Here is a 15,763-nt window from a genome sequence, read left to right on the forward strand (position 1 = left end):
GTATCGGGTTATCCTAAACTTGAGGGTAGATTTCCTCAGGTAAACTAAAAATTATTAACAAACTTAATATCAAGTGCTAATATATAAAGTGTTTATTTTTAATAGGTTTCAGGAGTAGTATTTGCTTTTGATCCCACCAAACCACCTGGACAACGAGTGGATCCACAATTGGTACAAGTGGGAGATGAATATTTAAATATGCAGCAGAGATATAAAATCTGTATTAAAAGTTATATTTATAATGGCTGTGATGGTTTTACTATGTTTAAGGATGCTAAAGTATTGGTAGGTTTTTGTTTTTTTTTTATATTACAATGTAGCTCTTCAAATAGATGTGTAATTATTATATTTGTTTTTACAACTTTAGATGGATGATGATTCCTGCCCCGAACTCGGTTTAACAGTACAAAATCATTTTAAAGCAATTAATTTACGCACCGGCAAAGGTGGCCATCATACTAAGCATCGACAATCCTTGGTCACACTCTCCCGCCGTCACAGTATGGTGCAAATGTTAGATAATTTAGAATTGGATGGTCCCTCGCCCATACGCAAATTATCAGCTGGTCATCAAGCTAAATCAATAGATTTATCAAATACAAATTGCTCAAAAGTAAGTGAAAACCTCCACTTTAATATGATGTTGATGTTGAATAATATTTTGTTTATTTTTTATTGTATTTTTCTTTTAGATGTTACGTCGTGCTTCCTTAGATGATTTAGAACAGGCCAGTTGTCAATTGGCACCCAAAATACAACATAGAATAATACGCATACAAATCATGAGGTAGTAGATGATATAGATAGATAGATAGATAGATAGATAGATCGATCTATAGATAGATAGATCATATATATATAGCTCGATAGATAGCTAGATAGATAGCTAGATAGATAGATAGATAGATAGATCCGTCTCTCGCTAGCTCGCTCCTCTCGATCGCTCGCTCCGCTCGCTCGCTGCTCGCTCGCTGCTCGCTCGCTAGCGATCGATCGCTCGCTGCTAGCTCGCTCGCTCGCTCGCTCGCTGCGCTCGATCGCTCGCTCGCTCGCTCTCTCGCTCGCTCGCTCGCTGCTCGCTCGCTCGCTCGCTCGCTCGCTCGCTCGCTCGCTCTCTCGCTCGCTCGCTCGCTCGCTCGCTCGCTCGCTCGCTCGCTCGCTCGCTCGCTCGCTCGCTCGCTCGCTCGCTGCCTCGCTCGCTCGCTCGCTCCTCTCGCTCTCGCTCGCTCGCTCGCTCGCTCGCTCGCTCGCTCGCTCGCTCGCTCGCTCGCTCGCTCGCTCGCTCGCTCGCTCGCTCGCTCGCTCGCTCGCTGCTCTCGCTCGCTCGCTCGCTCGCTCGCTCGCTCGCTCGCTCGCTCTCTCGCTCGCTCGCTCGCTCGCTCGCTCGCTCGCTCGCTGCTCGCTCGCTCGCTCGCTCGCTCGCTCGCTCGCTCGCTCCTCGCTCGCTCGCTCGCTCGCTCGCTCGCTCGCTCGCTCGCTCTCTCGCTCGCTCTCGCTCTCTCCTCGCTCGCTCGCTCGCTCGCTCTCGCTCGCTCGCTCGCTCGCTCGCTCGCTCGCTCGCTCGCTCGCTCGCTCGCTCGCTCGCTCGCTCGCTCGCTCGCTCGCTCGCTCGCTCGCTCGCTCGCTGCTGCTCGCTCGCTCGCTCGCTCGCTCGCTCGCTTCTCTTTTCCCCTCTCTGCCCCCCCCCCCCATTCACTTTTCCTTCCCCCCTCTCTGTTTCCTCTCTTTTCCAGCATTACCAACCAACTACTCATGAAAAAGGAGACTTCAATTAAAAACTCCACCATCACCGAAGCCGAAGATGAATAAATTTAATTCGAATAATTGTATAAAAATAAAATTAAATTCCATTAACACTAAATTAACTGCTAACGTACACTACTTATTACTCCTCGTATAAACTAAACTCAAAAGAACAGAAACCAAAACTTTTCATAGTTTTGAAACTAGAATTTATAACCTCAAAAATAACAAACGTAAAAACGGAAAACGCGCAAATTGCTAAATTAACATTTTTAAAATAGCATTTCTTCTTAACATAATAATTTTATTTCCAGTCCTTATAAATGTTTGACCCCCGCGTAATTGTTAATGTTCTTAATTTTATTATAATTTTATAAAAATTATTGTTATAGAAAAAAAAAACAAAGAATTTATTTATAACTTAAACGCAAAAAAGAAAAAGAAAACAAAAAATAACTATGCCTTTTTTATTATAAATACTAACACTAATTTAATTTAGAGAAAATTAAATGTATAAATTAAACTAAACAACAAACTATGTACTCAATAAAACTCTATATAGTTTTGCAAAGTATTTCGAATTTTAAAACAGTTATAAGAAAGTATATTTGCATTTTAAGGATTTTAAACAAAATTTTGTTGGAAAATATGCAAACGATTGAAGATTAATTTAACATTTCATCAACATGAAAAAGTTCCTAACTTTTTTTTTCAAATTTCATTTAATTTTATAAACAATGCAAACATACTTTTCTTTTAATATAATACTTATATCCAGCAAACTATTTAATGAGTAAAACTGATATTAACTGAAACAAAACTAAACAGATATTAGTTATAAAAGAAAAAAAGCTTTAATACAAAATTATTTATACAAAAACTTAAACAAAATAAAAAAATAAAACTAAACGCTAGCAATGAATGTAAGTAAGTAAATAACAAAGATTGTTATAGATAAACAAAAACTAGAAAAAAAAAATTAAATGATTTTAAATATTTGCAATGCACATTTTGAAAAGAATTTTAGCACTGAATTATTATTATATATATTTTTTTGATTTATTATTAGAGAAATTTAAATTATTTACATACATAATGAAAAAAAAACATAACATACATACTATATAAACCCACATACATATACAACATACATATATAATATACTCACTCGTATTAAAACATAAATAATATTTAGTAAATAACTGTAACCCTCGTATATATTTATTAATAACAACTAAATGCAATGTTTAAGACGATATTTAAAGACAAAACTAATAACCAGATAATGAAAACAAAATATTAATAGTTCTTAAATAAATTAAGAAATTAATAAAAACAAAAGCAGAACAAATATTCGAATATAAATAAAGATATCATAAATATATCTGCTAACAGATATTTTTAGTTAAAAAAAAAAGAAAACTCTGGCATTTTTATTTATTAAAGATTCCCAGCAAAAAATAATTGATGTCGTACTTTACAAACTACATCTTAATCACATTTTAAAATAACCCAATATTTCCTTACAAATGAAACCCCAGTTAAAAGTGAGGAAAGAGATGTGGAAAATTCAATACAAATAACCTATTTGAAGTACATCAAGATTTGGTGAAAGAGTAGTGAAATTTACATAAGCGTGTCATTAAGAGAATGTGTTTTATTTTGACATCCAAATATCGGATTTTTACTGCTTCTAAAAATAAGATTAGATGTAGTTCATAGGTTTCATAGGTTTTACACCCGAATTTGAAGCACTTCGGGTTACTAGTTGTGATGAAAATTCTACATCTTTATCTATCTATCTATCTATCTATCTATCTATCTATCTATCTATCTATCTATCTATCTATCTATCTATCTTATCTATCTATCTATCTATCTATCTATCTATCTATCTATCTATCTATCTATCTATCTATCTATCTATCTATCTATCTATCTATCTATCTATCTATCTATCTATCTATCTATCTATCTATCTATCTATCTATCTATCTATCTATCTATCTATCTATCTATCTATCTATCTATCTATCTATCTATCTATCTATCTATCTATCTATCTATCTATCTATCTATCTATCTATCTATCTATCTATCTATCTATCTATCTATCTATCTATCTATCTATCTATCTATCTATCTATCTATCTATCTATCTATCTATCTATCTATCTATCTATCTATCTATCTATCTATCTATCTATCTATCTATCTATCTATCTATCTATCTATCTATCTATCTATCTATCTATCTATCTATCTATCTATCTATCTATCTATCTATCTATCTATCTATCTATCTATCTATCTATCTATCTATCTATCTATCTATCTATCTATCTATCTATCTATCTATCTATCTACTATCTATCTATCTATCTATCTATCTATCTATCTATCTATCTATCTCTATCTATCTATCTATCTATCTAGCTATCTATCTATCTATCTATCTATCTATCTATCTATCTATCTATCTATCTATCTATTCTATCTATCTATCTATCTTCTATCTATCTATCTATCTATCTATCTATCTATCTATCTATCTATCTATCTATCTATCTATCTATCTATCTATCTATCTATCTATCTATCTATCTATCTCTCTATCTATCTATCTATCTAGTCTATCTAGCTATCTATCTATCTAGCTATCTATCTATCTATCTATCTATCTATCTATCTATCTATCTATCTTATCATCTATCTATCTATCTATCTATCGATACTATCTATCTATCTATCTATCTATCTATCTATCTACTATCTATCTATCTATCTATCTATCTATCTATCTATCTATCTATCTATCTATCTATCTATCTATCTATCTATCTATCTAATCTATCTATCTATCTATCTATCTATCTATCTATCTATCTATCTATCTATCTATCTATCTATCTAATCTATCTATCTATCTATCTATCTATCTATCTATCTATCTATCTATCTATCTATCTATCCATCGGGAATGTTGTGAGTTTCTTTACCAGTGTCTCTGGTGGGAATTGAACCCACAACCTCCGGTCTCCCAAACTAGAACACATGCTACTAACCTACGATAGGCTAATATTCCGTAACAAGTTCAGTATTCCGAAAGAATAACTGATCCAGTTAAACTTTTCACTTTCGCAAATAAAAAAATATTTAGTCCTTTGAAATTTTATATAAATTATTTCATTTATTTAAGGCATATTAAAATTGTTATCGTTGGAAGAACATGTTAATGTTTTTTTTTTCGTTTTTTTTTGAGTTTTTTCGAATTTCGATATTAATTTTAAACTGATACGTTATTGGATTGTGTTCGTTAATACAGATTGATAAAAAAAACGTTATCAATTTTAAAATAAATGTTAAACAATATAATTAAATGCTAAAACAAAAAGTTCATAATGGGATTAATGTTAAGGAATTTGTTGTAAAAATATGTTTGTATGTAGTCTTAATTAAACTATAAAATACATACAAACAACTCATTCCAATTGTAAAACTAAAGTTTTTGTGGCACTGGCAATATAATACGCACATTCACGTACATCCTTTGTATATTTTTCAATGGCGGTTTTATCATTCGTATCGAATGAATTGCGTAAATTTTCACAACTATGTTGTATTAAAATATTATTACGCGTCAATTGCATTAGAGTTTCACGTATGGTTTCATTGCAATTGGTCTAAGAGCGAGAATGAAAAATAAGATAATTTTCATAGATATGTATAATCAGAAATCAGAAATGTTTTACTACTTACCGGTGTGGTGAAAACATTAATTAATTCCAAAACAGCGGCCCGAATGCGCTCAGCACAGGGTACTAAAGTTTCACGATTATTCGGATCCTGCATTGAATGTATTAGCTCTTTAAGGCGATGCGTTACAATGTCTGTCTTTTGATTGACTTCCTCGGTAAAGGATTTATCGGCAGCCATTTGATACATAGAGGTGGTATTGCGTGTATCAGCATTTGTTTTCGTTAAACTAGGCTGTAGACGTCGTTCATACATACTGGCTGGTCGTTTAATCGTTGATTGTTGTGAATTTGTAGCCGATGAAGAGGACGAGGCGGATGTTGCTGCTGCTGCCCCGGGATTGCTGTTATTAGTACCTAAACTTGCATTTAAGCCTTCAGGCAAAGAATGGGGTTCATGATCATTTTCAGTGTTTTCAATACGTCTTTTTTAAGTATTTTCAAACAAATTATGAAAATAAAAGAAATAAAAAAATAATAAATAAAAAGAAAATAAAACAAACAAATTAAAATAGTAAATAAATGAATAAATATAATAATTAACTTCCTCACAATGGTTCATCATAGACACTATTATTTGAGGCTGATTTCGATGGTTGTTGTTGCACCGTGGAAAATTTCGATTTCAATTCGGTATTTTCGTTCGATAGCTTTTGTACAACAGTCTTTAATTGATTGATTTCGCTAACATATTCATTGATTTGTTTACGTAAAGTCTCCATTTCAAAATTAGTCATTTCATCGTTTGGTTTGGCTGATTGATGTACAATAGCCTTAAAGTAAAAAAAATCGAAAAAAGAAACGAAAATATAAAATAATAAAAGTTAAGAAATTAAAACTAAAAAAAACTAATAATAAATAATTAAATAAAATAAAAACTAACTAAATTCTAAATAAACTAAAAGTGTTAATTAATGGTAAATAATTTGTTACTAAAACGGTGTTTATTTTCTTTTAATATATGTAAAAGCTTTTTATTATTAATTGACTTAAACTACAGTTGTATATTTAGTACATTATCAAAAGAGAATTTCAATTAAAATATTAAAATATAGAAATTGTTTTTTTCTATTAAAAAATTTATTGCAAAAACTTTTAAATGTCTGTCTGCAAATCTCTAGTATTATGTATTTTAAATATAAATGATTTTAAAAAAATGTGGAGCAGTGATTGTTACAATTGACTTTGATGCTTCTCATTTAGATTCCACAAAATAGAAAATTTTCGACAAATTTTCGATTTTTATAGAAAATTTTCGATAAATTATCGATTTTTATAGAAAACTTTCGATAAATTTTCTATTTTTTAATGGAAAATTTTCGTTAAATTTTATTTTATAATGGAAAATTTTCGACAAATTTTCTATTTTTATAGAAAAATTTCGATAAATTTGATATTTTTATAGAAAAATTTCGATAAATTTTCGATTTTTATAGAAAATTTTCGATAAATTTTCGATTTTTATAGAAAATTTTCGATAAATTTTCGATTTTTATAGAAAATTTTCGATAAATTTTCGATGTTTTATATTTATAGAAAATTTTCGATAAATTTTCGATGTTTTATATTTATAGAAAATTTTCGATAAATTTTCGATTTTTATAGAAAATTTTCGATTTTTACAGAAAATTTTCGATAAATTTTCGATTTTTATAGAAAAATTACGATAAATTTTCTATTCTTATAGAATATTTTAAAAAAAAATTAAAAAAAAATTAAAAAAATTTTATAGAAAAAATTCGACAAATTTTCGATTTTAATAGAAAACTTTCGATAAATTTTATATTTTTATAGAAAACTTTCGATAAATATTCTATTTTTTTAGAAAACTTTCGATAAATTTTCTATCTTTATAGAAAACTTTCGATAAATTTCCTTTTTTTATAGAAAAAATTCGATAAATTATAGATTTTTATAGAAAATTTTCGATAAATTTTCTATTTTTATAGAAAATTTTCGATAAATTTTTATAGAAAACTTTCGATAAATTTTCTATTTTTATAGAAAACTTTCGATAAATTTTTGATTTTTATAGAAAATTTTCGATAAATTTTCGATTTTTATAGAAAATTCGATAAATTTTTTATTTTTATAGAAAACATTCGATAAATTTTCTATTTTTATAGAAAACATTCTATAAATTTTCTATTTTTATAGAAAACATTCGATAAATTTTCTATTTTTATAGAAAACTTTCGATAAATTTTCTATTTTTATGGAACATTTTCGATAAATTTTCTATTTTTATAGAAAACATTCGATAAATTTTCTATTTTTATAGAAAATTTTCGATAAATTCTCTATTTTTATAGAAAATTTTTGATAAATTTTCTATTTTTATAGAAAAATTAAGAAAATTTTTCTATTTTTATAGAAGATTTTCGATAAATTTTCTATTTTTATAGAAGATTTTCGATAAATTTTCTATTTTATTTATTTTTATTTTTATTTTCTATTTTTTTGTAGAAAATTTTTGATAAATTTTCTATTTTTGTAGAAAATTTTCGATAAATTTCTATTTTTGTAGAAAATTTTCCATAAATTTCTATTTTTGTAGAAAATTTTCGATAAATTTCTATTTTTGTAGAAAATTTTCGATAAATTTTCTATTTTGATAGAAATTTTACGATAAATTTTCTATTTTTATAAAAAATTTTCTATAAATTCTATTTTATAAATATAAATTTTTAATTTTTATAGAAAATTTTCGATAAATTTTCGTTTTTTATAGAAAATTTTCGATAAATTTTCTATTTTTATAGAAAACTTTCGATAAATTTTCTATTTTTATGGAACATTTTCGATAAATTTTCTATTTTTATAGAAAATTTTCGTTAATTTTTCGTATTTTATATAAAATTTTCGATAAGATTTCTTATTTTATAAAAAATTTTCGATAAACTTTTCTATTTTTATAAAACATTTTCGATAAAATTTCTATTTTTATAAATTTTCTATATTTATAAAAAATTTTCGATAAAATTTTCTATATTTATATAAAATTTTCGATTCTAATAGAAAATTTTGGAAAAATTTTCGATTTTTGTAGAAATTATCGATAAATTTTCGATTTTTATAGGAAATTTTCGACAAATTTTCTATTTTAATGGAGAATTTTCGATAAATTTTCTATTTTTATGGAAATTTTCGATAAATATTCTATTTTTATTGAAAATTTTCGATAATTTTCTCTAAATTTTCTATTTTTATATTTTTCTATTTTTATAGAAAATTTTCGATACATTTTCTATTTTTATAGAAAACTTCCTATAAATTTTCTATTTTTATAGAAAACTTCCGATAAATTTTCTATTTTTATAGAAAACATTCGATAATTTTCTATTTTTATAGAAAATTTTCGATAAAATTTTCTATATTTATATAAAATTTTCGATTTTAAAAGAAAATTTTCGATAAATTTTCGATTTTTATAGAAAACTTTCGATAAATTTTCTATTTTTATGGAAAATTTTCGATAAATTATCGATATTTATAGTAAATTTTCAATATGTTTTCTATTTTAATAGAAAATTTTCAACAAATTTCCTATTTTTTACGAAAATGTTCAACAAATTTTCTATTTTTAAAGATAATGTTCAACAAATTTTCCATTTTTTAATGAAAGTTTTCAACAAATTTTCTATTTTTAAAGAAAATTTTCAACAAATTTTCTATTTTTACAAAAAAATTTCAACAAATTTTCTATTTTTATAAAAAAATTTTCTATTTTTGTAGAAAATTAAAAATATTTTCTTTTCTAAAAGATTTCGATAAAATCTCAAATTTTAAAACAAAATTTTCGATAAATTTTCACTTTTTAAAAAAATTTTCGATAAATTTTCTATTTTTATAGAAAACATTCGATAAATTTTCTATTTTTATAGAAAACTTTCGATAAATTTTCTATTTTTATGGAAATTTTTGGTAAATTTTTGGTATTTTATATAAAATTTTCGATAAGATTTCTTATTTTATAAAAACTTTTCGATAAACTTTTCTATAAATTATCGATAAATTTTCGATTTTTATAGGAAATTTTCAACAAATTTTCTATTTTAATGGAAAATTTTATAGGAAATTTTCTATTTTTAAAGAAAACATTCGATAATTTTCTATTTTTATAGAAAATTTTCGATAAAATTTAAACAAAATTTTCGATAAATTTTCACTTTTTAAAAAAATTTTCGATAAAATTTCTCTTATAGAAATTTTTTGGAACTCAAGTCCTTATAAGTCCCCAAACCTTTATCCTTCTATCATCCACAATCCATTTAAGAACCAAACGATTATGATGTGGGGTTTTCTTAAATTCACAAACACATAAATTAATCATTATAAATCGAAAAAAGTCCGAAAGATGTTAAAAACACATAAAACTTAAATTAATCTCTAACAATTTTGAGATCTTTTTTATAACGACAAATAGCGTAAACGATTCTTAAATAACAACGCCATATTGGAGATTTTTTATGCAACGCTAAAGAAACTCTTTTAGACGATTCGACCATAACGTTATGTCGCGTTTATAGTTACTAAATTACAATAACATTTATTTTCAAGTTTATGCACAAAGTCAATTGTAACATTGTCCTACACTTGTGTGGGTGTTTGTATGTAAGTTTTTAAATTGCTATATGATGTATATGATTTGTTTTGTTTTAAACTAAATCTAATTTTAAGTATATGATGGTTTTACTAAAATTAAACAACTAGAACTTTTTTGAGGGAACAAAAGCAAGAAAATAAAACAAAACATTGCTCTAGTTGTTCCGTAAAAAGTATTTTTTTATAAATTATAAATTGCTAAATTCATTAAAATATTATGATGATTATTTGAGCTTTTTTAATATAAAATAGTTTAGATCATTATGTGTATGTATGCATTTTATGCACAATTAGCAATTGAAAAGTAGTACATATGTAAGTATTTTATAAGTTTTACTACAATATATTATAAAATTTAACCAAAACTGTTATTGAGTTTTAAGATCTTTTGACGCATTAAATTTACCTGCTGTGCTATAGGTGGCATTGGTTCATAATCATCATCGGCAACTGGATCATATATAGGTTCATCATCTGATAGATTTGGATCATGATAATCACCGCCAGTTGTTGAAATATTATTAATATTATAAAAGCCAGAAGCATTATTGTTATTATTTGGCATGCTGGCAGACGAAGAGGGACCATCTAGTGGACGTAGATTTGCCATATTTTGACGTCGTCGTGCATCAATTAAAACATCCGTTAACAAGCCATTGAATTCAGCACGAGTAAAACGTGCCAGCTTTTGACGACCCTGAATTAAAACAACAACAAAATTGTATTTAAAAAAATTAATTTTTTTTAGGAATTAAATTAATATTGTGGCAAAGCTTTTTTAGTAAAAATTATAAATATATCTTTATTCCCCTACCTGATTACGTGTGGCACTTAAAAATGGATTTGCTGGTAAAAATGGCACTGCAACATTTTCACCGTTCATGGTGGATGTAGCCCATACTGTTGGGTAGAAGAGGTTTTATTATATTTGATATTTTGTTACTTTATAGTGGTAGTTGTTAACTTACTGGCCTCATTTTCTCTACGATCAACTTCGTCGTATAGATCCATAACAAGTTCTTCGAACATTTTATTGGGCACTAATTGCAAACGTCCTCTTGCAATCTTCAATTTAGTCTATAGTCTAGTCTATAGTTTAGTCTATAGTCTAGTCTATAGTCTAGTCTATAGTCTAGTCTATAGTCTAGTCTATAGTCTAGTCTATAGTCTAGTCTATAGTCTAGTCTATAGTCTAGTCTATAGTCTAGTCTATAGTCTAGTCTATAGTCTAGTCTATAGTCTAGTCTATAGTCTAGTCTATAGTCTAGTCTATAGTCTAGTCTATAGTCTAGTCTATAGTCTAGTCTATAGTCTAGTCTATAGTCTAGTCTATAGTCTAGTCTATAGTCTAGTCTATAGTCTAGTCTATAGTCTAGTCTAGTAGTCTATAGTCTAGTCTATAGTCTAGTCTATAGTCTAGTCTATAGTCTAGTCTATAGTCTAGTCTATAGTCTAGTCTATAGTCTAGTCTATAGTCTAGTCTATAGTCTAGTCTATAGTCTAGTCTATAGTCTAGTCTATAGTCTAGTCTATAGTCTAGTCTATAGTCTAGTCTATAGTCTAGTCTATAGTCTAGTCTATAGTCTAGTCTATAGTCTAGTCTATAGTCTAGTCTATAGTCTAGTCTATAGTCTAGTCTATAGTCTAGTCTATAGTCTAGTCTATAGTCTAGTCTATAGTCTAGTCTATAGTCTAGTCTAGTCTAGTCTATAGTCTAGTCTATAGTCTAGTCTATAGTCTAGTCTATAGTCTAGTCTATAGTCTAGTCTATAGTCTAGTCTATAGTCTAGTCTATAGTCTAGTCTATAGTCTAGTCTATAGTCTAGTCTATAGTCTAGTCTATAGTCTAGTCTATAGTCTAGTCTATAGTCTAGTCTATAGTCTAGTCTATAGTCTAGTCTATAGTCTAGTCTATAGTCTAGTCTATAGTCTAGTCTATAGTCTAGTCTATAGTCTAGTCTATAGTCTAGTCTATAGTCTAGTCTATAGTCTAGTCTATAGTCTAGTCTATAGTCTAGTCTATAGTCTAGTCTATAGTCTAGTCTATAGTCTAGTCTATAGTCTAGTCTATAGTCTAGTCTATAGTCTAGTCTATAGTCTATAGTCTCTAGTCTATAGTCTAGTCTATAGTCTAGTCTATAGTCTAGTCTATAGTCTAGTCTATAGTCTAGTCTATAGTCTAGTCTATAGTCTAGTCTAGTCTATAGTCTAGTCTAGTCTATAGTCTAGTCTATAGTCTAGTCTATAGTCTAGTCTATAGTCTAGTATATAGTCTAGTCTATAGTCTAGTCTATAGTCTAGTCTATAGTCTAGTCTATAGTCTAGTCTATAGTCTAGTCTATAGTCTAAGTCTATAGTCTAGTCTATAGTCTATCTATAGTCTAGTCTATAGTCTAGTCTCTATTTAGTCATAGTCTAGTCTATAGTCTAGTCTATAGTCTAGTCTATAGTTATTCTATAGTCTAGCTAGTCTAGTCCTATAGTCTAGTATATAGTCTAGTCTATAGTCTAGCTAGTCTAGTCTAGTCTAGTCTAGTCTAGTCTATAGTGCTAGTCTATAGTCTGTCTATAGTTCTAGTCTATAGTCTAGTCTATAGTCTAGTCTATAGTCTAGTCTATAGTCTAGTCTATAGTCTAGTCTATAGTCTAGTCTATAGTCTAGTCTATAGTCTAGTCTATAGTCTAGTCTATAGTCTAGTCTATAGTCTAGTCTATAGTCTAGTCTATAGTCTAGTCTATAGTCTAGTCTCTAGTCTAGTCTATAGTCTAGTCTATAGTCTAGTCTATAGTCTAGTCTATAGTCTAGTCTATAGTCTAGTCTATAGTCTAGTCTATAGTCTAGTCTATAGTCTTAGTCTATAGTCTAGTCTATAGTCTAGTCTATAGTCTAGTCTATAGTCTAGTCTATAGTCTAGTCTATAGTCTAGTCTATAGTCTAGTCTATAGTCTAGTCTATAGTCTAGTCTATAGTCTAGTCTATAGTCTAGTCTATAGTCTAGTCTATAGTCTAGTCTATAGTCTAGTCTATAGTCTAGTCTATAGTCTAGTCTATAGTCTAGTCTATAGTCTAGTCTATAGTCTAGTCTATAGTCTAGTCTATAGTCTAGTCTATAGTCTAGTCTATAGTCTAGTCTATAGTCTAGTCTATAGTCTAGTCTATAGTCTAGTCTATAGTCTAGTCTATAGTCTAGTCTATAGTCTAGTCTATAGTCTAGTCTATAGTCTAGTCTATAGTCTAGTCTATAGTCTAGTCTATAGTCTAGTCTATAGTCTAGTCTATAGTCTAGTCTATAGTCTAGTCTATAGTCTAGTCTATAGTCTAGTCTAGTCTAGTCTATAGTCTAGTCTATAGTCTAGTCTATAGTCTAGTCTATAGCTCTAGTCTATAGTCTAGTCTATAGTCTAGTCTATAGTCTAGTCTATAGTCTAGTCTATAGTCTAGTCTATAGTCTAGTCTATAGTCTAGTCTAGTCTATAGTCTAGTCTATAGTCTAGTCTATAGTCTAGTCTATAGTCTAGTCTATAGTCTAGTCTATAGTCTAGTCTATAGTCTAGTCTATAGTCTAGTCTATAGTCTAGTCTATAGTCTAGTCTATAGTCTAGTCTATAGTCTAGTCTATAGTCTAGTCTATAGTCTAGTCTATAGTCTAGTTTTAAACATGTCTACAAACTCATGAAACCTTCTCCGTTGATATGGTGTAGGATATAAATTTCAAAATACATATACGTAAAATTTTATCACCAATTACGCATTTTATCACTATTAATTATTTGCAAAACTACACCCCACACAAACGGTCATGACTCATTATTAATTAATATTTATTTAATTAACATACCGTATGATCTGGTTTCTTGCCACCCAAAAACATAATAATACGATCGCTGACCTCATACATGCCATCTAGCAAACGTTCAGCAATTAATGTATGATTATTGGCTTTTGCCACCTCTAACGGTGTTAGACCATTGCCATCGATGGCATTTATATCGGCTCCATAAACAATTAACAACTCAATTTGTGAAGCCTGACCAAATTTAGCGGCCACATGTAAAGGTGTCGAACGTTTTTCTTCATGAAAGAAATTCGGATCAGCACCCTGCACCAAAAGACGTAACGAAGTCTCTAAATTACTGGTACGTACACTGGCATGCAGTTGTTTACTTAGTTCATGTTCTAAATTAGCACCAGTGATGTCATCGTCGGTATCTTGTAGATTGGGCTTCAAGACAAAAGCCAATTGTACATGTTTGGCTTTAATGAAATCAGATTTATTGGGATGTAGTGGGTCTTTGGGTGAGGGTTTACGTATACGAGGTAAACCCTTAGCTCCAGATGAAGTGGTACCATCTAATAAATGATGTTCCCAAACACTGTTGGCACCGTGAGCATTTAAAGAATTGACAAAATTCAAAACAGAAGGTTCCCAAGTACCTTGACGTAAAGATTTCACTATGGATATGTGTCTACCCAAACTGCGGTGTACAGAGCAGCAATCAGAGCACAGAAGTATGCCTCGATTTATGGAGGCCCAAGATGGATCTAAAAGAACGTCATGTCATTATGATTATTATATAAAACCAAACTTAATTTCTTATATTAAATACCTGATGCCCCACAATCACCACACACTTCCGTTTGTATACGTGTTTTGCTACGAGACATTTTCGAGTTTTTCAAACTATTACTATTGCTGCCTCCACCCGCGCCACTCAAACTACCACGCTTATCGCTGCGTATACCTTTAATGTCACTCAAGGAGTCCCGCTTGTCATTAGCTGCTGCACTACTACCGCTGCCACTACCACTGTTGCTATTGCCACCACCCGCGTTTGCTATAAATAGCTTTTTATGCGCTTCCACAACACTGCTGGCGAAACACATTCATGCCCTTTTACACAAAACAATTAAAACCATAAAATTCTTTACAACAACTATGAGGTATGTTGCAACACTTGATGTTTCTGTTTTCTATTCAATTGCATTTACAGAAAACACCCACAATCATTATGTGAAGGGAGTAGAAGTTAGTATCTGTTGTATGTAAATGGAAACAAAAATGTTTTCCGTCTGCCTTTTTTGGTGGATTGTATTGGATAATTAAAAGTTTTAATTTAAAAGTTTTTTATTTACAGTTTTATGTAATTATGTTTCGTAGTTTTATTATCGTTTTTTTAATATTAATTATTTTTTAGCACAATTATCATAAAATTATGAAAATTTTCACTCGCGTTTATATTTTCTTCTTCTTCGTCTGGCAAAATTTCATTCATACTGTAATGATAACATGAGTAAATGTCAGGGTTAGGAAAAAAGTATAGTTTTGTTTTGTAGATCACTGATACTTGTAAAAAAAAAATCGATAAGTCGGATGAAATCGTAAAGATATAGTTAGAAAAAGCCGATATTTATTGAGTTATAATAAATAAAATAAATTTTATTAATAATAAGTCAATTAACCGACTAGACTTGACAATATATTCGACTATGGAATATATTGGTTTGTGTTCTAGTTTGGTAGACCGGAGGTGGTGGGTTCGATTCCCACCTGAGGCACTGTTTAAGAAGCGCACAACAGGTCCGATAGAGGCCCAGGTGTATTTCTTCGGATTTGGTGTACATATATAGATCCTCCATTCAAACTAACTATATACTATAC

General features: G+C 29.2%; 2 protein-coding genes across 2 annotated transcripts in view; one reads left to right on the forward strand and one right to left on the reverse strand.

The window, feature by feature from the left end:
- Positions 1–2,722, forward strand: part of LOC119613206 (snake venom 5'-nucleotidase) — a 14,140-nt gene extending 11,418 nt beyond the window's left edge. The window contains 5 exon segments of the mRNA XM_037969151.1: positions 1–39; positions 106–285; positions 368–613; positions 693–787; positions 1,734–2,722. The exon segment at positions 1–39 is cut by the window's left edge and continues 860 nt beyond it. Coding sequence (XP_037825079.1) covers positions 1–39; positions 106–285; positions 368–613; positions 693–787; positions 1,734–1,809 — 636 coding nt within the window. The 3' untranslated portion in view covers positions 1,810–2,722.
- A 2,259-nt stretch (positions 2,723–4,981) lies between these two features.
- On the reverse strand, positions 4,982–15,349 carry LOC119613205 (ARF GTPase-activating protein GIT2). The gene is given in 8 exon segments (XM_037969150.1): positions 4,982–5,426; positions 5,503–5,923; positions 6,051–6,271; positions 10,510–10,800; positions 10,918–11,003; positions 11,072–11,192; positions 13,943–14,646; positions 14,712–15,349. Coding segments are annotated over 8 exon segments (2,322 nt in total). The 5' UTR covers positions 14,989–15,349; the 3' UTR covers positions 4,982–5,225.
- Positions 15,350–15,763: the final 414 nt, after the last annotated feature.

The sequence above is a fragment of the Lucilia sericata genome, unplaced genomic scaffold (genome assembly GCF_015586225.1).
Source record: "Lucilia sericata isolate MDLA Ls3-8-SP2 unplaced genomic scaffold, ASM1558622v1 Contig002011F_arrow, whole genome shotgun sequence".
Lineage (NCBI taxonomy): Eukaryota > Metazoa > Arthropoda > Insecta > Diptera > Calliphoridae > Lucilia > Lucilia sericata.